Source organism: Mesoplodon mirus, assembly GCF_964341445.2.
Source record: "Mesoplodon mirus genome assembly, chromosome: 15".
Lineage (NCBI taxonomy): Eukaryota > Metazoa > Chordata > Mammalia > Artiodactyla > Ziphiidae > Mesoplodon > Mesoplodon mirus.
In genome coordinates, this window is record NC_138991.1 from 43052578 (window position 1) to 43076997 (window position 24420).

A 24420-nucleotide genomic window follows, 5' to 3' on the forward strand; every position below is an offset into this window, starting at 1 on the left:
AAGTGACTCCATGGGGACAGGTTGATGTTTGTTTTGCCCTCTTCTGTGTCTGTAGCCACAGAGCATAGTCCTGGCACAAAGAGCAGGGCCTCAATAAATACTGGTTAATGGATGAATAGGTCAAATGGGTATTCCTTCTTTTGTTCCTGAGCAAGCAGGTGTGATAGGTCCTGTGCCAGGTACCATGGGGAGGCAGAGATTAATCAGATGGGGTCCTTGAATATGAGGCACTCGGAGTCCAATGGGTTGTTAAGCTGCATTTAAATTTTGCCACCTGAAGCACTGAGTCTTCCTTGAAGGATAGATGCTCTGGGAAGTAACCCAAGCCCACTACAAAAATAAACCTTTGTTGTATTAAATCACTGAGATTTGGGAGATATTTGTTATGTAGCATAACCTAGCCTTAGCCTTCCCTATCTGATAAACTGTGGTTCTCAAACTTGACTGAAAATAAGAATTGCCAGAGGTAATTGCTAAAAACCCAGATCTACTGACTCAGAATTTCCAAGGAAGAGACCTGGTCATCTGTATATGTAACAGGCTTGTCCTCCAGCTTCGGGAGGGTCAAGAAAGACTCCTGCAGCTCACCGTGAAAGGAAGAGTAGGAGTTGGACTTGGAGATGGGAGAGGGAAAGGTATTCCAAGGGTCAGGAACGACATGAAGAAAGGCATGGAGGTGGGGAGACGCAGGAACTACCTTGGGACCAGAATCAGGTACATGGGGAATGGTGGTATGTGCTAAAGTGGGAAGTCAGGTGAGAAAGTCTGAGCTTTATCTCATCAGCAATGGGGAACTGGAGAGGTTTTCTGAGCAGGGGCTGGCCTGGTGATATTGATGCTCTAGAAAGGCCACTCAGGCAGGGAGACTGCACAGGAGGCTGGTGTGTGGTCCAGGCAACCCACCTCACATTGTTATTGAGTGGACTTTAAGTGATCATGGATGTGTTGAGCTCAAAATCACTGACCCATGAGACGGATTACCATTGTCATCACATCGTGTGTGCTTATATGTGTCCTTAGAGCCACAGCCAGATTTGAATTGTGCATCTTTCACACATTCACTCATTTAATGAATATTTACTTTTTTGTTTTGTTTTTTTTCATTTAACTAATATTTATTGAGCACCTACTATGTGCCAGGTGCCATAGTGCCACTGGAGAACCAGCAATGGACAAAACAAGCGAAAACCCCTGCCTTGAAGACCTGAATAAACACTTCTCCAAACAGGATATACACATTGCCAACAGGCGCATAAAAAGACGCTCAACATCACTATCATCAGGGAAACACAAATCAAAACCATCATGAGGGGCTTCCCTGGTGGCGCAGTGTTTGGGAGTCCGCCTGCTGATGCAGAGGACATGGGTTTGTGCCCCGGTCCGGGAAGATCCCACATGCTGCGGAGTGGCTGGGCCCGTGAGCCATGGCCGCTGGGCCTGCGCGTCCGGAGCCTGTGCTCCGCAACAGGAGGGGCCGTGATGGTGAGAGGCCCGCGTACTGAAAAGAAAAAAAAAAAAAAAAAAAAAAAAAAAACCATCATGAGATATCACCTCACACCTGTCAGAATGGCTGTCATCAAAAAGAACACCAATAGCAAATATTGGCGAGGATGTGGAGAAAAGGGAACCTGTTGGTGAGAATGTAAATTGCTGCAGCCACTGCAGAAAACAGTATGGAGGTTTCTCAAAAAACTAAAAATAGAACTACCGTATGACCCAGCAATTCCACTCCTTGGTATATTTCCAAACAACAACAACAACAATTTAAAAAAAACTAAGTCAAAAAGATAATTGCACCCCAATGTTCACAGCAGCATTGTTTACAATTACCAAGATATGGAAGCAACCTAAGTGTCCATCAACCAATGAGTGGATAAAGAATATGTGGTACACACACACACACACACACACACACACACACACACACAACGGAATACTACTCAGCCATAAAAAATAATGAAATTTTGTCATTTGCAACAATATGGATGGACTTGGAGGGTATTATGCTAAGTGAAATAAGTCGGGCAGAGGAAGACAAATACTGTATATATCACCTATATGTAGAATCTGGAAAATACAACAAACTAGTGAATATAACAAAAAAGAAGCAGACTCACAGTTATAGAGAACAAACTAGAGGTTACCAGGGGGGAGAGGGAGGGGGAGGGACAATATAGGGATAGGGGATTAAGAGGTACAAACTATTATGTATAAAATGACTAAGCTATGAGGATATATTGTACAACATAGGGAATATAGCCAATATTTTATAATGACTACAAATGGAGTATAACCTTTAAAAATTGTGAATCTCTATAGTGTACACCCATAATTTATACTGTACATCAATTATATTTCAATTTTTAGAAAATCCCTGCTTTCATGGAACTTATTTTCTTTGTCTTTTTTTTTTTTTTTTGCGGTACGCGGGCCTCTCACTGTTGTGGCCTCTCCCGTTGCGGAGCACAGGCTCCGGACGCGCAGGCTCAGTGGCCGTGGCTCACAGGCCCAGCCGCTCCGTGGCATGTGGGATCTTCCCAGACCGGGGCACGAACCCGTGTCCCCTGCATCGGCAGGCGGACTCTCAACCACTGTGCCACCAGGGAAGCCCCCTTCTTTGTCTTTATGCTGGGATAAAGGTGTGAGGGAATATGCCATTCATTCATTCATCTCTTCATTCAGATTTTTAGTGAATGTCTACTTTGTGCCTCACCTCATGTTAGTTGCTGGGGAGAAGCAGAAATGAGTCAGCCCCATGGGACTCCCATGGGAGTCCAGTGGTTAGGACTCCATGCTTCCACTGCAGGGGGCACGGGTTCCATCCCTGGTGCGGGAAGTAAGATCCTACAAGTTGCGGGGCAGCCAAAAAAAAAAGAAATGAGTCTAGTGTGGAAGCAGACTCAGCCCACAGCTCATGAGGCTGTCAGCCTGGACTGCTGGGAGAGGCTTGAACTAGGTCTTGAAGGATGAGAAGGCTGACTATCAATGAAGGGACGAAACAGTGTACTGGGCAGAGGAAAAGACACAGCAAAAGACTCCAAGGTGTTTGGGGTCCATGATTCCTTGGTGTCGTTAAGGCCTGGGGTCCATGGAACAGGGAGGGAAGTGGTAGGAGAGATGAGGTGATGGGGACCAAATGCCAGAGCAGCTATTGAGTGTAATCCAGGAAGTTGTGGGGCGTTGACTTTGTTGATGTAGGGGACTGATTTTATCTCATTTCTTTGGGGGGTAATCACACTAGCACCCGGGTAGAAAACTGGACGTGAAGGAAAAGGGCTGCAGGCGGGAAGACCAGAAAGGAGGCTGTTCTTTCTTTCTTCCTTCCTTCCTTCCTTCCTTTTTTTCTTCCTTCCTTTCTTTCTTTTTCTTCCTTCCTTCCTTCCTTCCTTCTTCTTTCTTTTCTCTTTCTTTCTTTCTTTTCTTTTCTTTTCTTTTCTTTCTTTTTTGGCCATGCCGCACGGCTTGCAGAATCTTAGCTCCCCAATCAGGGATTGAACCCCGGGCCATGGCAGTGAAAGTGCCAAGTCCTAACCAACCACTGGACGGCCAGGGAATTCCCCAAAAGGAGGCTGTTCTGATGGCCCAGGTCAGTCACCCCTAGACTGACCAGGGGCGGTGGGGATGGAGGGGACCCAGGAGACAGCTCTGGATTTGGCAGTTGAGGGAGGGGCTAGAACCTTGTGGTCTTACAAGAATGAGCTTTGTAATCAAAAGATGCAGGCAAGGGCCTCCCTGGTGGCGCAGTGGTTGAGAGTCCGCCTGCCGATGCAGGGGATACGGGTTCGTGCCCCGGTCTGGGGGGATCCCATATGCCGCGGAGCGGCTGGGCCCGTGAGCCATGGCCGCTGGGCCTGCGCGTCCGGAGCCTGTGCTCCGCAGCGGGAGAGGCCACAGCAGTGAGAGGCCCGCATACCGCAAAAAGGAAAAAAAAAAAAAAAAAAAAAAAAAAAAAGATGCAGGCAAGCGCTTCCCTGGTGGCGCAGTGGTTGAGAGTCCGCCTGCCGATGCAGGGGACACGGGTTCGTGCCCCGGTCTGGGAAGATCCCACATGCCGTGGAGCGGCTGGGCCGGGGGGGCCATGGCCGCTGAGCCTGCGCGTCCGGAGCCTGTGCTCCGCAACGGGAGAGGCCACAGTGAGAGGCCCGCGTACTGCAAAATAAATAAATAAATAAAAATAACCAGAGCTAACATTTAATGGAAGTTAACTGTATGTCAGGCATTGTTCTAGGTGCTTTGTATGCTTTAGCTCACTTGATCATCACCACTCACTTTCTGAGTTAGGTATTATTAAAAAAAAAAAAAAAAAAAAAAAAAAAAGATGCAGGCAAGAGCCCCAGCCCTGTCCTTTAATGTTATTTAACCATTCCAAGCCTGTTTCCTGATCTGGGTACTTGGGATAATAGCAGTAGCTGTCCTGAGGTTGGAAGGATTATGGGGGCTACTCAGTGGAGCACCAGGGACTTGGCAGATGCTCGGAACATGGCAGCATTCTTTGGAGCGGGGAGGGAGCCAAGGACAGCTTTCTGTGTGCTTTGAGTGACTGGGTGGACGGAGATGCCCTCTTTGATGGAGAGCACTTTGGGGGAAGGCGAGGCCACCATAGTCTTTGTGGTCAGCGTCAAAGCCCTGGCCTCGCTCACGATAGTTATGGATCCACACGTCTCCGAGTGCATCTTTGGTCTCTGTTCTTGGTGCTCAGCTCAGTGCTCAGGCATACAGCAGGTACTGCCCTTGAGGAGCAGGACCTGGCTTGCAGGCATAGATGTGGATATTGCAGGCATGTAGGCGCGGCTGAACCTGGGGAGGTGACAGGGTAAAAAAAGAAGAGAAACTGGGAGGGGGCCCCGGAAACCCTGCTGCTGCAGGGATGTGGAAGAAAGGGGGGTGGGCGGTCTGGAAGGAGGCTGGGAAACAACATCCAGAGTTTGGAGGGGGAGGCATGGGAGGCATGGGAGGCAGGAGGCAGGTAGGAGCCAAGGTGGGAAGGATTTCAAGAAGAGAGGGGTCATCAGTGTCGTATATCCTCCGATCACGGAGGATGAGGCCTGGCAAGTGGTCCATGGATTCGGCATAGAGGAGGTCACTGGGTAACTTGGCAGAAGCAGGTTCAAGGCCTGTTGGAGGCCAAAGCCCCATTGCAGGGGTAGAGGACTTGATGTGACGTTAAGACGTGGAGATGGGAAGAGGTGAGGCAGGCATTAAGGAGAGGGAGGCAGGGTACTTGGACCCTCGAGGGGACCAGAACTCCCCTCCCAATAAGGACAAATTTTGTTTTGAGCCATCTAAAGATAGGCCAGGAGGTCCCCGGAGGTGGTGAGCACCCTGTCCCTGGAGGTAGACAAGCAGAGCTCTGTGACCCACACTGTCCGGGGACTCTCACACTTAGAATGGGGAAGGCTGTGCAAAAAAACAAGCCCCATGTCCTTCTCAGCCAGGCTTGGCCGATTCCTTGCATCACAAAAGCCACCTAGAGGGTCACTCTTGCTATTTCTAGTGTCCAAAGAGCCTCCCGCAGGGACACACACACAGAGGTGGTCGTGCACAGATTCACACAGATACTCCCAAACACAAACTATAAAATCTATCTATATCTCCTGGTGTAAAGGGATCCACAGCTCCTCTCCCCAGGCTGTTCCCTTAATTCATTCCCTTACCCCTTCTTTCTGCCATTCCACCGTCACCCCCGTCCCACAGCAGCATCCCTGTGCCTCCAGCCACATCTCCTCTGTCTCTCCGCATCTCTCCCTGCTTCTGTGGCTCTGCCCTTCCCCACCCCCTCTAGGCCTCTCCAGTCTCCCTCCCTCCTGGGTCCCCCTCCCCGGACTACAACCCCCAGGCGCCCCCAGCCCCGGGCGCTGCGCATGCCCCCTGCTCCCCGCCCCCTCCCGGTTCCCCCCTCCCTCCCTTCCTCCTTACCTCCCTCCTCCCCCCTCCCCCGCGCTTCAGCTCCCGCATCCCTCCATCCAAGCCTGTGCCGCAGCCGCATCGCCACCGCAGCCCCGGCAGAGCCGAGCCAAGCCCAGGCCCCTGCCCCTGCCCGGCCCTCAGCCCGCCGCCCCTCACCCCGCCCCCGCCCGCGGGTCCCCCTACAGCGGCCTCGGCGCCCCCCCCGCCGGCGCCCCCAGACTCAGGACTCCAGCACCGAGGCAGGAGGCAGGGAGCAGAAGCAGAGGCAGGAGAACGAGGAGGAGGAGGAGGAGGAGGAGCCGTCGCAGGATGAAGGATCGGACTCAGGAGCTGCGGAGTGTGAGCTTGGGGGTGGGGAAAATGGGGGGGCGGGACCCCAGTATTTGGGGAGCGCGTGGGGGTGGAGTGGGGGAGGTGCTGGGATGTGGGGGCAAATGATGAGACTGGAGGTTGGTGGCAGGGGCACCCCAATATGTGAAGGCACCTGATGTCTCCAATGAACCTGCATTTTAGGGACAGTGGCTAGAAGGGGTTGGAGGCCATTAAGACACAAGGGGGCAGGAGAGGTCTCAGGGGCCCTGGACACCCTACATTCCCAGGAGGACCCTGGGGTCTAATCTTGGGATGGGAAAGAGTGAGTGTGGGAGAGAACTGGAGGGTGCTGTTATCCGCTGGGCAGATTTGCTGAATTAGAAGGATGTGGGCAGTTCCTGGGCCAAGCTGAGCCCAGTGAGACCCAGATTTGGGGGCTGCTGTGGGGAAGGACACACGTTGGGACTGACTGAGATGCCAGCACCTGGCAGTGAATGAAGTGTGTGTGTGTTGCTCTCTGTGGGGAGGGGGCACCTCTCAGAGACAAGGAGGGAAGGGGTGGCCTCAGGAGATAGCCAGAGGGCTGGGGCCTGAGATAGGGTGACCCCAGAGGTGGGAGAGGGGGTTGCAGGGGAGACCAGGAGGAGGTTCCATGCACAGGGCCATGGAATTGGGCTGTATGACAGGGATCATGCTCCACTGGGGAGAACTGGGGCATCCTAAACTGCCAGGGGCGGGCTGACGTGGGCCTCTGGTCTGCAGGCCTGAAGAGGCCCAGCTCCAGGAGTCGGGCCAGGCAGTTAGTTGTGTTTGGGTGACAGAGGAGGAGGGTGGCACTGGTGTCTGCAGTGAAGGCCGCCATTTGGAGGGGCTGGGGAGTGGGGGCTTGATAAGAGTGGCTTCTGGGCCTGGGGGGATGCAGTGGGGTGGAGGGCTGTAGAAATGACCTGGGGCCCCGAGGAGGCAGAGCTGACAGCCTGCTGTGGGGTTATGTTAATAAACTACTAGACCCAACTGATGTAGCCTGACACACTTCACCAGGAGCCTATTGGTTATTACCCCGGGGTTGTTATCCCATTTGACAGATGAGGAGATTGAGGTTCAGCAATGGGCAGGAACTTGCCCAAGGTCACCAAGCAAGTGGCTGGGAACATCAGACAGGAATCTGGGTTTCCGTCTGCCAAGTTGATATGCGTCTCTGCTTTTTTAGCCTTTGAAAGAGAAGTCTCAATACTGGGGGTAAAAAGCTCTGTCTTTGGAGAGCCCCCTGGATTTGGGGGTGGGGAACCTGCTTACAGAAAGACAAGAGGAAGGGGCTTAGAGGCAAGTGACTGTTGTCTCTGGGAGAGGTGGGTTGGCAGGTGGGAAGGAAGGAGGAACTGGTGGTTGGGGGAGGGAATTTTGAAGGTTTATTTTTTTAAATTAAACTTTGAGTGAATATACGCTTAGACATCAGGAAAATGACGGTGATAAAAATAACCAACACTCATGTGCCAGACACTGTTCTAAGTGTTTTATACATATTAACTCATTTCGATCCTCACAGCAACCCTAGGAGACTGGTACTAGTATTATCCCATTTTATAGATAAGAAAACTGAGGCCCAGAGAGGTTAAGTAACTTGACCAAAGTCACACAGCTAATTAAAGGCAAGCGGGCAGGCTGACTCCAGTGTTGGTGCTCTTAACTCCCCTTCTGACCCCGTTTTCATCCAAAGTAGGTTGCCATCCATAATCTCATTAGACCCTCACCTGGTAAGGTAGGGAGACTGGGAGACTACTTCATTTTATAGTGAAGGAAACTGAGGCCCAGTGGTTGAAACTTGCCCAAGGTCACACAGCTAGCAAGTGAGTAGTCCAGATTGGAACCCAGATCCACTGCTGCCATGACTCCAAAATCCCAAGAAATGGAAAGTGGGTCAGGGTGAGGTGGTGGTGAAATTGTGGTGTGATTAGAGAGAGGGGGAGGAAAAAGGCGAAGACAGGGGTGCAGGGAAGGCAGGGGATGGGAGTCCTCATCTGAGTGGATCAGGGACCCCCTGCCCAGAGGGGAGGAATCCTGTCTGCTGGGGCTGCTGGGGGCAGCAGCTGGGGGAGGTGGGAGGTGGGGTGGAGGGGCAGAGGGGGCTGAGTGAATGCTGATGGCTCTGATGTTAGTCACGGCTCAGGGAAACTGGAGATTTGGGAGGGCATGTGTGGGGCGGAAAAAAAATTTCCAGATACAGGGAGTATGGGCGTCTCCCCGCCAGAGTTGAGAATGAGGAGGCTGGGAGGCAGGAGAGACTGGGCAGGGTATGGGAAGCCTGGGAAAGGGGTCTCTGAGAAGCTGAGAGGGATGGAAAGGCAGTGATGGGCGGGGATGTCAGCCCAGGGGGCCTGATTGTCTTTTTCCAACAGTACTTTGAGTTCCTGAGGGGTTTTCACATCTATTCATCACATAGCTGTCAAGGGCACAGATTTGGGAGTCAGACTGTCTGGGTTCAAATCCTAGCTTTGCTACTTCCTGTGTGACCTTGGGTAAGTTGCTTAACCTCTCTGGTCCTCACTTTCTTCATGTGTGAATTGGGAGTAATACGGGACCTGCTTCAGACGGCTGTCCTGAGGATTGAAATTATGCTGGAAGCACCTAGAAGGAGGCCTGGTGCTCAGCATTGCTCCATGAGTGTTTGTTATTCCACAGCTGACTCATTTATTTCTCTTGAGTCTCACATCAGCCCCCTGAGATGGGTAAGATGGGACCCCTAATTTATTGGAGTAAATTGAGGGCCACAGCGGTAACCTGACTTGCCCAAGGTCATACAGCTGTTAATGGTGGAGCCAGCGTTGAACCAGGGTTTTCTGTTTTCAGTTCACCAGGCACCTGTGGTTGGCAACTGGGAGGCACTGGGCTGGAGTGGAGGCTGCGATGGGGAGTCAGTTGGCTGGATGGGTGTCCCAGGGTCCAAGAAATGGGTCCAGGGATGGGGCTGAAGAGGAGAGCAAGGGAGCAAGTAAGGTGGAGAGGAAGGTTGCAGGGAGAGAGAAGCCGCAAGGGGACCCGTTGTGGGCCGGAGCCTGAGAAGCAGCTGTGGAGTGGGAAGGCGGGGGTGGGGGTGGATGGGAGACTGGGAAGTGGGTGGGGGGAGGCCTGAGGTGAGGGAGGCTGGAATTTGAGGTTGGGTGGAAACGAGGCTGTTCTAGGACAAGTCATACACCCTGAGGGCAGGGACTGGGTCCCAGGTGTAGCCCTCAGGTATGGGATAGGCACAATAGGCGCTTTAGAAATGCAGACCTGACGTAGCAGAAGGAAAGGGCCACCTCGTGTTTGAGGAGAGTGGGCACAGACCAGGAGAACCCTGGGTGATGGGTTGGTATCCCCCAGCTGCGTGGGGCTTGTTTCTGCCATTCAGACACATCACGTTCCCCCCGCTTGAGGGCCTTTGCACTTGCTGGTCCTTCTGAATGCTGTTCTCTCTGCCTGGACACTGTTCCCTCTGCCTTGAATTCTGTGTCCTCCAGATTGTGGTGCAGTTAACTCCTCAGGCCTTAGCTCAGATGTCCTCCTTGATGCCCATTTCTCTCTATCACACCTCCTGCTTTATCTCCCTCTTGCTAAGTAGCACCATCTGAAATTGTCCTGTTCATTTTCCATTGTCTGTCTCCCTCCCCTGGAATGTCAGCTCCTTGGAGGCAGGACCCCTTCCTGTCTTGTTCACCATTGTATTCTCCGCAGCACCCAGAAGAGAACTGGACACTGATCAGAGATATTTGTCAGATGACTGAAGGACTCAGTGGGGCAGAGGGAGGGTGAGGAAGGGAGTCGGTCGGGGAAGGCAGGGAAGGAGGAGGAGAGAGGTTGGGGTGGGAGGACTGGGCTGGATGCTGGGAGCGAGCAGAGGCCTGGGTCAGGGAGACAGATGGACAGAAGCAGGGGGTGCGGTGGAGAGAGGCTGCTGCCTCTAGATCAGAAGATGCTCATGCCCCTGAGAAGCAGGTGTGAGCACGTGTGTGTTGTATGTGTGGGCATGCATATGTGTTTACACACACACACACACACACACACACACTCTCTCTCTGTGACTTTTTTTTTTTTTTGGCCACACCACGTGGCATGCTGGGATCTTAGTTTCCCTACCAGGGATCAAACCCACAGCCCCTGCATTGGAAGCGTGGATTCCCAACCACTGGACCGCCAGGGAAGTCCCCACTCTGACTTTTCTATCACCCAATTCCAGTCTCTTTCCACCTCTGTTTTAGTCACCCTCTCGTTTGTCTCTGTTGATTTCCTGGCTCACGTTGTCCCGCTCCCTCCATCCACGCATCTGTCTATGTTGTCTCCCCGCCACTGACACTCCTATGAAGACCTCCGGTGTCTCTGATGGGGAAGGACTGAAGCTAGAGGCTTGGATCTGATGCCCCCTCTCGTCAAGGTGGTTCCAGAAGGTGCCCAGGGCCTCCACGGTCTCCCATATCATCCTCCTGAGCGCTTGAGGAGCTGGCAATCCGTAAAGAGCAGTGTGCCTGGGTTCCAATGAAGCACCATCCTGTCAGCACCCCATCAGCTGTATGATTGTAGGCAAATTACTTAATCTCTCTCTGCCTCATCCATCAGATGGGAATAAGAAGAGTATCTACTTCATGGAGTGAGTGGCTGTAAGGATTAAACGAGAAATGCAAAGCACTTGTAACAGAGCCCGACGCATGGTAATTGCTACCTGCTTGTCGGGTATATATGATTCTTTCTTTCTTCATTTCGCACAGGAGGAAACTGAGGCTTGAATTGTCCATATAGTGGATGGGAGCACATTTGGTCATCTTTTCTGAGGTAGTCTCATTTGCCCTCAGCCTGTTTTCTTTTAGGCTGGCCAGCTTCTTCCAGAAATGGAGGCCATGCTCATTATGAAACACACACACCTCAGAGCAGGGAGGGCCCACCCATTTCACAGATAAGCCGGGGCCCAGAGAGGGTCTGAGAGTCACACAGCAAGTCAAATGGAGGCTACAACAGCTGGCTTCCTGTCTGGGCTCTTCCTTGCAGACTGGCACGTCTTACTGGTTTTCTGTCCCAGCCACAGGAGTTCAGTGGTACTGAGGATACAGCAGAGCAGACTCTTTAGGGGCCAGGAAGGAATAGAGAGAAGGGAAAGAGCCTGAGATTTAGCACCACGACAGTTCAGGTCCCACCTCTGGCCTTATTTCCTGTGAAGCCTTAGGCAGGGTCAGGCAACCTCTCTGAGGCGGTTTCCTCATCTGTAACATGGGAGAGGCAGTGGGTAACAGCCAAGCCTCCCTGAGCTCTTACTCTCTCAGGCAGCATCAGGCATTTTTACTGCCTCGTCTCACTGGCTCCTTCTGCCCACCATTTAGGGAGGACTTTCTCGCCATTCAGCAAATGCAGAGACTGAAACTCAGAGGGAAGAAGGCATGTGGCCTTCCAGCTGCTGACCTGGGCAAGCTCGTTAGCCTCTCTGTGACTCAGTTTCCCTATCTATAAAAGGCAGCTATTGTAAGAATGAAGTGGATAAATAAATGCAGTATGCTTTAGAACAGTGCCCAGCACGTTATCAAATGCTGTGTACATGTGTTCCACAATTATAGTTATGTTGACCAATGGTCCTTACAGAGTTTTAATGAAGCTTAAATGAGATAACAAGAATGCAAGACCTAGGCCAAAGGTGCTATCACACGCTAGTATTTTGCTAGGTTTTCGGGGCGCAGAGCCTCGCCCAGATTGTGCCTTGTCAGGAGGGGACCTGAGAAGGGAAATCTCTGGTGGCAGAGTGGCCAGTAGGAGGCAGCCTGGTCTCAAGCCTCAGAAGGGACTATGGGAGGGACTTTCCTGGTGGTCCAGTGGTTAAGACTCCACGCTCCCAATGCAGGGGGCACGGGTTTGTCCCTGGTCAGGGAACTAAGATCCCGCATGCTGCACAGCGAGGCCAAAAAGAAAAAAAAAAAAAAAAAAAAATAAAGAAAGAAAGAAAGGAGGGACTACGGGAGGAGGCATGTCTTAGATGTCTCTGATTTCCTGGCCCCTTTCAGCCTGGGTGCCCTTGAGCAAGTCCATTTCCTCTTCCCCCTCAGACCTCCTGTTCCCCTCATCTGTGAAATGGGGACAGCTTTTTTCGAGGGCTATGGTAGTGAGGATCAGAAGAGATTATAGATGTAAAAGTGTCTGTCAAATGGAGAGAACTTTAGCTGTCAGCTGTCTGTAATTATTACACCAACTAAGTCATCCTTGGGCACTCTACCTTTCCTCCTCTCTCAAGGGCAAGTAAACAGGCAGCCAGGGACGCCCCAGGGCAGAATCAGGGATCTGGCCCTGGGAACCAAAGGAGAGAGGGAGAGAAATGAGACTTGAGGAAGTCTAAAGTCAGCCTGGGGAGGGGAAAGAGAGAACAGGAAAGTTCCCAGATACCTGGGCCAGTGAGAGGCCTCATGACCTGTGGGCAGCCAAGCTGAGGGCCAAGTGCTTGAAGGCAGAGAAGGGACAGAGGCGGCGTGGCGGCGTGGGGGGGTGAATCCCTTGTGTGTCTCTGAGCCCTGGGGGGTGGAGGGCTGAGCAGCTGCAGGTTGGCTCTAGGGGAAGGGGAATCTCGTGAGGCAACTGGCTTTTTGAGGACAGAACATCATGGGAGGCCTGTGGGTCCTCAGAGATGAGCCGAGCATCCCAGAGCCTCATGGAGCCAAGGTCTGTTGGTGTGATTCCGGGTCAGGTGGAAGCATGAGAAGCCAGAAGTCTCATCAGGGTCCCCAAGCCCCACCTGGTACCACCCCTCCTTCTGGGGGCAGCTCAAATGGAGGCTAGAACAGCTGGCTTCCTGTCTGGGCTCTTTCTTGCAGCCTGGCATGTCTTACTGGTGGGCAGAGAAAGAAGAGCCTCCCTTTCCTGGGAGATATTTGGAGCTTAAATGGAAGTGCTGAAGGTATTCCCCAACATGGCGAGGGGAGGATCCCTGGGGGCCATCTGAGCCGGGCTTGGGTGGCAAGCTGGGGTACCTTCGAGAGGGTCCACCTGGACGTCTCTGTGCTCACGGTTCCTCGGGGTGCTGTCAGGCCCCTCTGATTCCAAGTTCACTTGGCTGTCTAGATCACATCTAGGTCCCATCTGGCCCTGTCTAGGTTTGATCTGATCTGTCTGCGATCTGTCTGCGCGGAGTCTGGTTCGGTCCGAGCTGTCTGGTTTCTGTCAGGTCCTGTCTGCGATCTGCTCGGACCCTGTCAAGGCCCTGTTCAAGCTCTGCTCTTCTCTTTAGATCCCAAATGGCAATACCCCCCGCTAGACGCTGTGTGGATCCCATCTTGATTTCATTCAGGCTCTGGTCATGAGATTCTGTCTGAGTTTTGGCTCGGTTTTTTCTGGAAATCAGGGTGAACTGTTTTTTTTTTTTCTTGCGGTACGCGGGCCTCTCACCGCTGTGGCCTCTCCCGTTGCGGAGCACAGGCTCCGGACGCGCAGGCTCAGCGGCCATGGCTCACGGGCCCAGCCGCTCCGCGGCATGTGGGATCTTCCCAGACCGGGGCACGAACCCGCGTCCCCTGCATCGGCAGGCAGACTCTCAACCACTGCGCCACCAGGGAAGCCCAGGGTGAACTGTTTTAAGTTTCCATGGAGGCTGATTAGGGCCCCAGATGTAATTAAGCTTGATGGGCTCAGCTTTTGCCCTCAGACTTCTGTCCCGAGCAGAGTCTTGAGACTGGAGTTTGGAGCACTGTGGAGCCCTTCCTAACCCCCTTTCCTCCTTCCCAGCTCTGAGTGAGTGTGCAGACCGGATGCTCAGAGAGGCTGGGAGAAGAGCCCCAGAGGGCCCTCCCGAATGTCCCTGGGGGCAGAGGGGCCGCTGCACGTCTGTGTGTCCACATATGTCGGCAGGCAGCTTTGCTGTGGGTCTGTGTGGGTGTCAGTGGGCCTATTTCTGTGTGCCTTGTGTGTCAGCCCTTCTGTCTATGTCACTGGCCTGTCTGGTGGCAGCAGTGGCGGTGTGGGTGGGTAAATCCCTTGTGTCTCTGAGCCCTGGGGGTGGAGGGCTGAGCAGCTGCAGGTTGCAACTGGGAAATCCAAGCAAGTGAGAGTAGGTGGGTGTGAAGTTGGAAGAGGCTGGATGAAAGCAAGTGAATACACGGAGGAGAGGGGGGAGAGGGGAAGAGAGTGGGTGGGAGGAGGGAGGTCGGGGTGCTGACTGTGTCTCTCATCCAGCCCTCCCCTGGCCGACTGCTTGCTTAACTTGGCGCCTGCCACTGGCAGTGAAGTGACCTTGCATAGGGGACGTGGCTGGTCGCGTTGGAGGCTAGAGGGGAAGAGAAGGGAGCAAATTGAAGCCTGGCAGGAGCGGCTGGGGGGATGGTGGAGGGGGGGTCAGGCTCCTGGGACGCTATTCCAGACCCCTTCTCGCAGCCCAGAGCCAGTTACTGCAAGGCTGACATTTAGCTGGTTGTTACAATATCGAAATACTTCCATACTGGTTGGTTAAAGCATCTGTCCAGAGCGCCACCCACCTCCAGGGTGACTGCACTCACAGGACCACGTCTACCCCTGAAACGGTGCCTTTGGCTAATTCCCTCCAAGGTGTCCTTTGGACTGTCAAGGTACCCGGCCTCCGGGACTCTGTGCCACAAGACACCCAGTATTCGTTGTGACTGCTTGGTGCCCTGGCCCCCTGCATGTGACCCTTCCCAGAACCCCCGCTCCTAGCCCAGAGCTGGGAGCATCGGGATTGCGCACAAACTGCCTTTCTTTGCCTCCCAGGCAAAAGACAGCGATGATGAGGAGGAGGTGGTCCATGTGGACCGGGACCACTTCATGGATGAGTTCTTTGAACAGGTAACAGAACCTGGCCCCCAGCCAACAACTTCCTTCTCCCCGGCCCCCGGCCCCCACCCTGCTCTCTACTCCTCCATCCCCTTGGCCTTTTACCAACCCCTCTGGGTCTGGCCCGTTTCCCTGAACCCTGACTGAGCCCCCTGAATCCCTTTGTCTGGCCCGACGACTTGGCTGGGTATAGCCGATTTGCTGCCCCAGGTGGAAGAGATCCGGGGCTGCATTGAGAAGCTTTCAGAGGATGTGGAACAAGTGAAAAAACAGCATAGTGCCATCCTGGCCGCCCCCAACCCGGATGAGAGTAAGTGCTGCTGCCGGGTGGCTGGGGGCTGCGGGCAGGCGTCTGGGGTCCCACCCAGACATCTCACCCGCCCCTCCCCTCCCCTCAGAGACCAAACAGGAGCTGGAGGACCTCACTGCAGACATCAAGAAGACGGCCAACAAGGTTCGATCCAAGTTGAAAGGTGAGGAATGCCATCCCCTGCCTAAGGAGGAAAAAAACTCTGCCCTCCATTGGACTAAACAGGCCTCTCTATGAGGAATGTCTGCAGACTTCCAGGAGCCAGATTCCTAAACACTGAGAAAGCATAAAACCCGAGATTTCCCAACTTGCTCCAGATGCCTTGGAGAAAGATACAGACATGACAGGGAAATGACAGAGAGGAGGCTTTCTGTCCAAATTGCATCTGAGTTCTGCTGGTTCCATCAGCAGGAAGGTCCACCAGGAAAATACAGTCTTCCAGGTGGGTTTAATTTCACGAAGGCCTCATTTCTCCAGAACAGTTGCCGGACATAGCGCTAAGCACCCAGTAGGTGGGCTCAGCAAATGCTTCTGAATTGGTATCCTTAGCGCAGGACAGATTGGACTGTGTGGCTGACATCAGGGGCTGGCAAACTTTCAGGAGGGACTTGCCAAATGCTCATGTATTCACTCTAATTTAAGGACTTGGGTGCTGGTAATAACCACCTTCCCCCAAATCACTGTGGGTTGGGAACCTCCTTGTCTGCTGGTGCCAGGGGAATAGCAGTGTTACCATGATGCTAATTTGTATGCTCATGGTAATTCAGCATCAGAAAACATTTGCCGAGCACCTTGAGGCACATTGCTGGGCTTTGGGGGAAAGGAGTCATGTCAGATGCCTGGCCCTGGGCACAATGACCTTGGTCCAGAGAGATGAGGACAGGGACTTCGTGCCCTCCTGGACTCAACAGGAGGCCATATGTGAGCCTCCAGTGCTGATCTTTAAGCCCTTTGCACTCAGGAGAGCGTGCTAGAAAGCAAAATGATCCAAACTGGGAGCACACTGATTGCAAATCCAGACAGAGGGAGCCCACTTCCATCACCAGCTCATTCTGAACAAGTACCCTACCCTCAGTTCCTCATCAGTAGAGTAAGAACTACTAAAGCAATTTCAAAGCTAGATGTTTTTGTTGTTGTTGTTTGTTTTTGATTTTGGGTAGCAAAATCTTTTTTTCCTAAGTGAAATCTTACCCCAAATTCCAATACATACAACATATAAAAGTCAGGCTGTTCTGGCTGACCTGGGGTTGGGAGACCCAGAGCCCTACCTGCCTAGCTTCCTCATCACTCCCAGCAACAGACCCCTCTGAGGTTCCTTCTCAGAAGCAGGGTTCCGTGGGACACAAGTTTAAAAATCCCTGGGCTCAGCAATTTCTTTGAGCCCATTGAGCTCTGACATTAACACTCTTTCTAAGACCATGAGGAGGGCTGTATGGTTTAGGAGTTCAGGAATAGACCAAGAAAGAAGCTAGGAAACGTGGCAGTGGCTCAGAGGAGCTGACCCTCCAGAGCTCCAGAAAAAGAGAGATCATCTTCTCCATCTTTCTCCAGCTCTGTGGTGGCATGAGCTCCGGCATTGTGTGTGACCTTGAATGAGTTATTTTCTCTATTTCAACCTCAGTTTCTAGTCTGAAACCTGGACTGCTATCACTGAACTCCCAGGATTACTGTAAGAAGTCAATAAGACCCTGTAAAGGATCCCTTCCTCCTGGGCTTGGCCCCAGCCCCAAGTCTGACAACAGGGTCCCAGTCTGGGCCAGAGATTCCAGCATTCCTGGGTGTGTGTTTCTGGACTTTTCCCATAAAGATCTGGGCCAGAGCTGTCACTCAGTCACTGGCCCGCCATCGCTGGCGGGGGAGCATTGGGGTGCCATCCAGCACCGTACCTCCACCGCTGCCAGGAACGGAGAAGCAATGTTATCGGGAGTGGCCTGGAGGCTCTTCCAGGTCTGAGAGGGCCTGGTGATTCATCCCTGCTGCATTTTCCGAGCACAGTAGATCTTACCCTCAAGCTCTTTTTTAGAAAATCTGAATAAGTGTGGGGAGTGCATGATCTAGAAGCAGTAATCCCAGTTAATCTGTATGCTTTTCCAGAACATCCTTTAGAAGTGGGGATTCCTGGGACAGGGATCACTTTGTAAGGCAGGGGGGAGCTATTTTCTCTGTTGGAACATCCATCCACTTACCCTAGAATTTTCCAAGGAAAGGGCGGCCACTAGAACCTGACCCACTTGAAAGTGCTTGCCCTCCACCAGAAAAATCCCAGGGTGGGTTCCTGACCCTTTTCTAAGGCTGCAAAAAGCAGAGAGTTCTCCCGCCCCCCATACAGGGGATGTGGACTGGGGGGCTGGGCAGGAGTTACAGCTGTGGGACTTTCCAAGATGCAATCCTTCCACCAGAGCAAATAGCCCCCTTCTGTCTGGTGACCGACTGACCCTCAATATCCCCTCCTACCTGGTTTCCAGGCCCCCTCAAACATTGGTCCCTTTATCCGCTGGCCTTCTGCCTCCCCACCCTAGAGTCTTTACTGTCTGCCCTCGCCTGGGTATGGCATCCGTTGACGGGCCTGGGGGGCCTGCCTCGGGGTGTCCACCCTTCATATGTCCCAGACCCCCGCCCCACATGCACCGGGTCTCCCGCCCTCCCGTCACTGTGTCCTCTCTCCTGCAGCGATCGAGCAAAGCATTGAACAGGAGGAGGGGCTAAATCGTTCCTCGGCGGACCTGCGCATCCGCAAGACCCAGGTAGGAGGCAGCGGCCAGGCACGGTCAGGGTCGGGCCCGGGACCAAACCACACTGGACCGGACAGGGGAGGGGCCCAGGCTGGAGCCCTGCCTGTTGGGCGTGGGCGGGCCAGAGCAGGCACTAGCGTGGGGCGTGGCCAAGGGGGAGCCTGGGCAGGGGCGGGGCTTGGGGCGGGACTACAGCGGAGGTCGGAACCCGGCTACATCTCAGTGCCCTAGCCCGGCCTTGGCTGGCTTGGGCGTAGGATGGGGGTGCTGGGGTATGGGACTGCACACTTGCGAGGGCTTGGGATCGTGGCATGAGCTGAAGAAGGGGCCGTAGGCTAACTCAGCCCCTCCCGCCCACTCCATCCCTCCACGGTCTCTGCTCCCTGCCTCCTGATGTGTCTGTGCCCCCCACCGCAGCACTCCACACTCTCCCGGAAGTTCGTGGAGGTAATGACTGAATATAACGCGACCCAGTCCAAGTACCGGGACCGCTGCAAGGACCGGATCCAGAGGCAGCTGGAGATCAGTGCGTGTGACATCTCCCCCCGGCAAACTCCCCAGACCTGTCTCATACTCCTTCCAGGCCCCTGGGGACTCTTGGCCTGAGGCCGGATGGGAGGGTGGGCTCCTGGGTCCCTGCCACATCCCACCACCTTAGGCGTCCAGGCTGGCCCAGTCGCTGAGCAGGGGGTCCTTTCTCCCCACAGCTGGAAGGACCACGACCAACGAAGAACTGGAAGACATGCTGGAGAGTGGGAAGTTGGCCATCTTCACTGATGATGTGAGCCCCGCGTGGGGGTGGGGTCTGTTTTGGGGAAACATTCGCGTTTCCTTCCGAAGCGTAGACTGAACTCAAGGTCCTAAGTCCGCCCTGAAATAACAAGCATCGGGAAGTCTGAACCTGGAACTGGGGAATTCCATGAGGGCAGAGCAGGAAGTATCCTCATAAAAATGGCAAACAGTGAGGTGCCAGGCACCGTTCTAAGCACTGAACTATTTTCATTTACCTGCTAAACTCCTTTAATCCTCACCACAAGCCTCTGAGGGAGTCGTGTTTCACAGATGAGGTAATCTGATCCAAAAAGGTTAAATGGCTTGCTGAGGTCACACAGCTACAGGCAGAGCAAGGATCTGAATCCGCAGTCAGGACTCTTCAGTGCTAAGATACACTTCTCCCTAGTGATGCGGGTCATTTCACCAAATGACTAATTTGCCTACATTTTGAAGGTTTTCTAAAAAATCAGTTTTAGTTTTGCTGAAGTTTTACACACTGCCCTGCACTTGTCATCTTATATGTGAAAGAGATGGGCTTTCCCCAACTGTAGTTCTTCTTTCTCTTTCTTGACTTTTGCCCTGGCTGACAGGTTCTGTCTCCCTTTCAGCTTCTGGTGGCAGAATGACTCTGGTTTAGGTTTCTAGACCAGCATTAAAGTATGTTCAGTGACTGTCTAGCAGTTTTCAGCAAATTGCTATTTAGAGAATTGATCTTTGTTAAATTAGCTTTGAGCAAATTGATAATGGGCCAGTTAGCCCGGAGCCCTCCCAAGCAGCTCTGCCCAGGCTGTCAGTCTGTCTGAGAATGGAGGGAAACCTGGTGAGTGGTTCTAAGGGGATAGAGCTGATCCCTGTCAGTTAACCCACCATCATTACGATGCAGGGGTGGTCGGTACCTTGCCTGAGGGCTGAGCCAGATGTAGACAGGCCCTAAGGTAGTAGTTAACTTCTAGGGTCGGGAAAGGCTTCCTGGGGGAGGTGGCATTGAGTTGTGTGCCTTAAGAGACAGGGAGCATTTGGACACGGGGAGATGGGCAAAGGACATTCCAGACAAAGGGGACAGACTGAACAAAAACAGGGCGAGTGGACCACTTGCCAAAGAGCCATTGGATGATTTGGGTTCTTAGGATTTGGGGAGATGAGGACAGAAAGGGAGATGGGGCCTTGACTGCTAAGGTAAAGGTGTGTAGCCTGTGGATGGTGGGGAGTCTTGGAGGGCTTTAGAGCAGAAGAGTGTCTGGATGTGGTCTAAACAGTGAGTGGTTTGGAAAGTGAGTGATCTGGCTTCCGTGGGGAGGAGGTATATCTGACTATGGGTTAGAGTCTCTCTCCCACTGACTCTTGAGGGCTGCAGAGCATTTCCTTATTATTTCTCCCCCGGCCCATATCATGGGGGCTCCAGGGCACACTGCCTTCTCATCTGGGCCTCCTTTTCTGCTTGCCACTCTCTGCTGTGTCCCCCTTCCATTATCCTGTCTGCCTTTGACCAGATGGTGGCCCCCAATCCTGAGAGGGGTCCAGGACCCCTGTCTCCCTTCCCAGGGCCTCCCTGGTGTGTGTGATAGAGACAGCCCTGGGCTGAGATGGCGGGCTCAGGGCAAGTTTTCCTTCTTGTAATTTAACAAATGTCTCTTTAGTGCTTCCTGTGTGCCAGGTACTATTCTAATTGATACGCACATAGTCATTCACTTAATCTTCACACAACCTTGTGAGGTGTGAGGTATCTGCATTTTCTAGGTGGGGAAACTGAGGCCTGAAGAGGTTAAACAATTTGCCCATGGTTACAACTAGTGAACGCCAGCCAGATTCGAACCCAGACGCTCTGGCTGCAGAATCCAAGCTCTTCCGGGAGTGAAGGGTGGTCTGTAGCTCTCCTCCCTCTTCCCCCTTGCCCCTCCCCTTTCACCCTAGATCAAAATGGACTCACAGATGACAAAACAGGCGCTGAATGAAATCGAGACGAGGCACAACGAGATCATCAAACTGGAAACCAGCATCCGTGAGCTGCACGACATGTTTGTGGACATGGCCATGCTTGTGGAGAGCCAGGTACTGCCTCTGCCACAGCCCTCGGGGAACCTCACCCGGGTCCCCGGGATCCCCTCTTCCAGCCCAGCTCCCACCCCATCCTATGCATGTATCCTCTGCAGGGCGAAATGATTGACCGCATTGAGTACAACGTGGAACATTCCGTGGACTACGTGGAGCGAGCCGTGTCTGACACCAAGAAAGCTGTGAAATATCAGAGCAAGGCCCGGAGGGTGAGCCGGGGCAGGCGGGCCTGTGGAGCAGGTGGGCTGGAGCCAAGCGGGCGGGGCTGGGCTCAGGCCAGGGCTGAGGTGAGTGATGAAATCCCGCGAGAGGCCTTATCTCTGGTTCTGACCTCTTCCTTTTTCTGTTTTCTCTCCCCTCTTCTTTTTCCTCACACCCTCCTCCCCATCTGTCTGTCGTTTGTCTGTCTCTTTACCTCTCTGTCTCTCTGTCTCCTCCCTCCCTATCGCCCTTCCTGCCTGCAGAAGAAAATCATGATCATCATTTGCTGTGTGGTGCTGGGGGTGGTCTTGGCGTCATCCATTGGGGGGACGCTGGGCTTATAGGCCCCCCACCCCTGTCCCTCCCAGACCCTTCCCCACTACATCGGGAGCAATACCCCCACCACCCCTTCACTCCATCCCCTGCTCCAGGCTCACCCCCAAGACAGACCCGGGCAGCACCCGCAACCTTTACCGCCCGTCAGACCCTGGAGTCCCTGGACCTCCCCCCGCCATGGACCACCCCCCGCCCCGCACGTAGATAGCAGCAGGCGTGATTACACGTGCACACCAACATGCATGCCGCCGGCACATGCTCGAGACGTGTGGACTCCCCAGCGTGTGTGTGTGTACGTGTGTAGATGTGTGTAGAAGCACCAAATCGCCCTTTCTGGCCCCCACCTCAAGTCTGTGTGTTGTCTGAGCTTTCCCCCTTCCCCTGGGTTGTTGTGTAGACTGTGGCCGAGTGTGACACAGCAGCCATCAAGCCCCACTCTTCTGTGAATAGGGGTGTGTGTGTGTGTGTGTCTGTGTGTGTGTGGCGCCACAGATCCGTGGACACACAGTTTGCGTACGTGGAATTTTGTGTTTGAGTGTTTAAATTCAATGTAACAGCACCTCCTCCACTGACACCCCCCCTCCCCCATGTCTGCTACAGATGGGGCAGGTTGTGAGTGTACAGAGGCTCACACTAACATTCCCAGAGGATCCGGGCACAATACACACACAGGCCATGACAGACACCCCAGCGTGATGTTGAGCAAACCCTCCTGGCTTAGTCACCCTGGGGCTGACGTGTCCTGGGGAACACGTGTGTGTGTGTGTGTGGAGTTCAGTCGAGGCGAGTAGAAGCATACACATGTCAATAACCTAGCTTGGCCTGTATATCCATGTGCATTTCCCCCAATAGGTGATGTGAGGGACGTGTGTGTGTGTGTGTGTGTGTGTGTGTGTGTGTCTAGGATGTGCCTGAAGTGTCAGTAGGTCTTCTCCTGAGACAGAGCCCTCCACATTTTGCACTGGACACCTGTTTTGGGTGGGCACAGAAATCTATATTTCTATGCTATCTAGAGTATGCCTGCGCAAGTGTGTGTGTGTGTGTGTGTGTGTGTAGAGGATTTCTACGTAGTGTGTTTCTACCCCCCTGTGTATTATACACACACGTTTACCTTCAAGGACCTGTGCCCCATCCAGGTTTGTCTATCCAGATTATTTGCCCCCTCCCTTTCTCCCCAGAGCTGCTGGCCGCTATCTGGTGTGGCCACACACTGCTACATCAACATTGTGCAACTGCAGCTTCCTGCCCTGCGTGGTTGGATCCCCTGTGCATACATGCCCATGTGCTTATCTTTCTCGGTCAGATAGGCCTGCACATGTGGAAGCTGGGACACCTCAGTGTGCTCCCACCCGCCACGGCAGATGAGGCCACACCCAGGCACACACATGCACACAGGAGCTGGCATATGCTGACGCTGGCACGGTGCCTGTTCAGGCGGGCACTCGTTTGCACATGAATGCCTCCCGGAAGGGCTATTGATGGGAAACATTACTGATCACTGGAATGTCAAGGGCTGCCCCAGGCTCTCAGAAATGAGAACATTCTTGAGCACTAACCTCAGAACTGAGAGAGGCCAGCGATGGTCCCCACCGCCCCATCTGATGCTCTGGCCTTTGCCTCAGGAAACTTGGATTTAGGGAACTGTTTATTTCCGACGTACTGGAGTGGGCTAAGTCCTGGGGCCCATGCCCTGGACACATCTCCTGCTGAAATGTCACCAATAGCTGTTCCCCTGCAGGCTGAGACTGAGGGTGGGACACGGGCCTGAGTTTCTGATGGTGAGGAAGAGGCCAGCTCCTCCCTTGCTGCGTAGACAACATATGCATGAGTGGGTTTGTGCGTTGGGTGGCAGGTGGGAGGTATGTGGGCAAAGGACAGTGTTAGAAGCCTCCCACTCCACTGGCCCAGGAACACGGACCCACATATACAGGATTGAACACACAAGTACAGGAATGCGCCCTGCCTTGGGGTCCGACATCCGTGTGCACAGGGTGGAGGGCTTTGGTGTGTGTGCAGATCGTTTCCTGGAGTCCCTCTTCATGTGAAGCGTGTATGTGTGAGAGAGAGACAGTGCAGATGTGACCTTCTGGAACATAATACCCCACTCCCACCCCAGCTCAGATAGCCAACCTCTTCCCTACCTGGCTGGGCCCTGCCTGTGTGTGGCCAATATATATATATGTATGTAACCTCCAAGGTGGGCTGTCCATTCCCACAGTGTCCTTTGTCAGGACGGGAAGTGTGCCCCCGTATCTGACTGCAGCCCTCCTGCTCCCACTCAGGCTTCTTTGGGGACGTCAGAGCAGGCCCCAGCACCCCCCACCCCAGCCTTTTTCCTTCCTGCCGTCCAGCCAGGATACCCTTTCATACCAGGCATTTCTGGAATTCCAGCAGCCTTGGGGCCACAAGGAGAAGGGTGGAGCCTTGGCTGGAGTGGTGCGACTGTCTCCTTGACTGGTATTAGGCCCATAGCTGCCCATCTCTGGGCCTCAGATGGACCAGAGCATCCCTGAGGGTCTGTTCTGCCCCAGCTTCTCTAAGTCCCACACATCACATGATGTGTTTGCTTGTTGGCTGCCGTGTCTGTATGTGTCCTGGAATGTTGTCTGGGGGCTGGTGTCTCTTGCATGTTCTCAGACAAGTGTGTGCTGCCCGCCCGCCAAGCACCTACAACCATCAAGCCCCTGTGTGCCCCGTGGGTGGCCCCGGACCTGGCCAGGGCTCGCTGCTTCCCCTCCCCCTTTCTCCCTCCCCCTGCCTCTCACGAAGCACACTGCGTGTCCGTCCCATGTGCCTGTGGGTTGATGCACGCTCTTGCCACGCCTCGAGCGTGCGTACATGATGTGTTCTATGCATTCACCCTGCCCCACCCCCAGCCTGCCCCGCAGAGGACAAGATGGGTGGCCCCCGGCTCCCTCCTCCCCCACCCCCGCCTGCTGTGCAGCCGTGTGCGTTGGCGTTTCTGTGTCGCTGGCGTGTCACGTGATATAGCCGTGTTTGCTGACATGAGCC

At 53.7% G+C, this 24420-nt stretch overlaps 1 protein-coding gene across 1 annotated transcript; it reads left to right on the forward strand.

The window, feature by feature from the left end:
• Window positions 1–6216: 6216 nt before the first annotated feature.
• Window positions 6217–23738, forward strand: STX1B (syntaxin 1B; the record flags this gene model as incomplete). The annotated part of the gene is made up of 10 exons (XM_082645875.1): window positions 6217–6246; window positions 14941–15015; window positions 15214–15313; window positions 15402–15476; window positions 17984–18057; window positions 18463–18571; window positions 18753–18826; window positions 20731–20868; window positions 20970–21080; window positions 21336–23738. 10 exons carry the CDS (start codon window positions 6217–6219, stop codon window positions 21414–21416), a joined length of 867 nt encoding a protein of 288 aa, XP_082502001.1. The 3' UTR covers window positions 21417–23738.
• Between the last annotated feature and the right edge of the window lie 682 nt (window positions 23739–24420).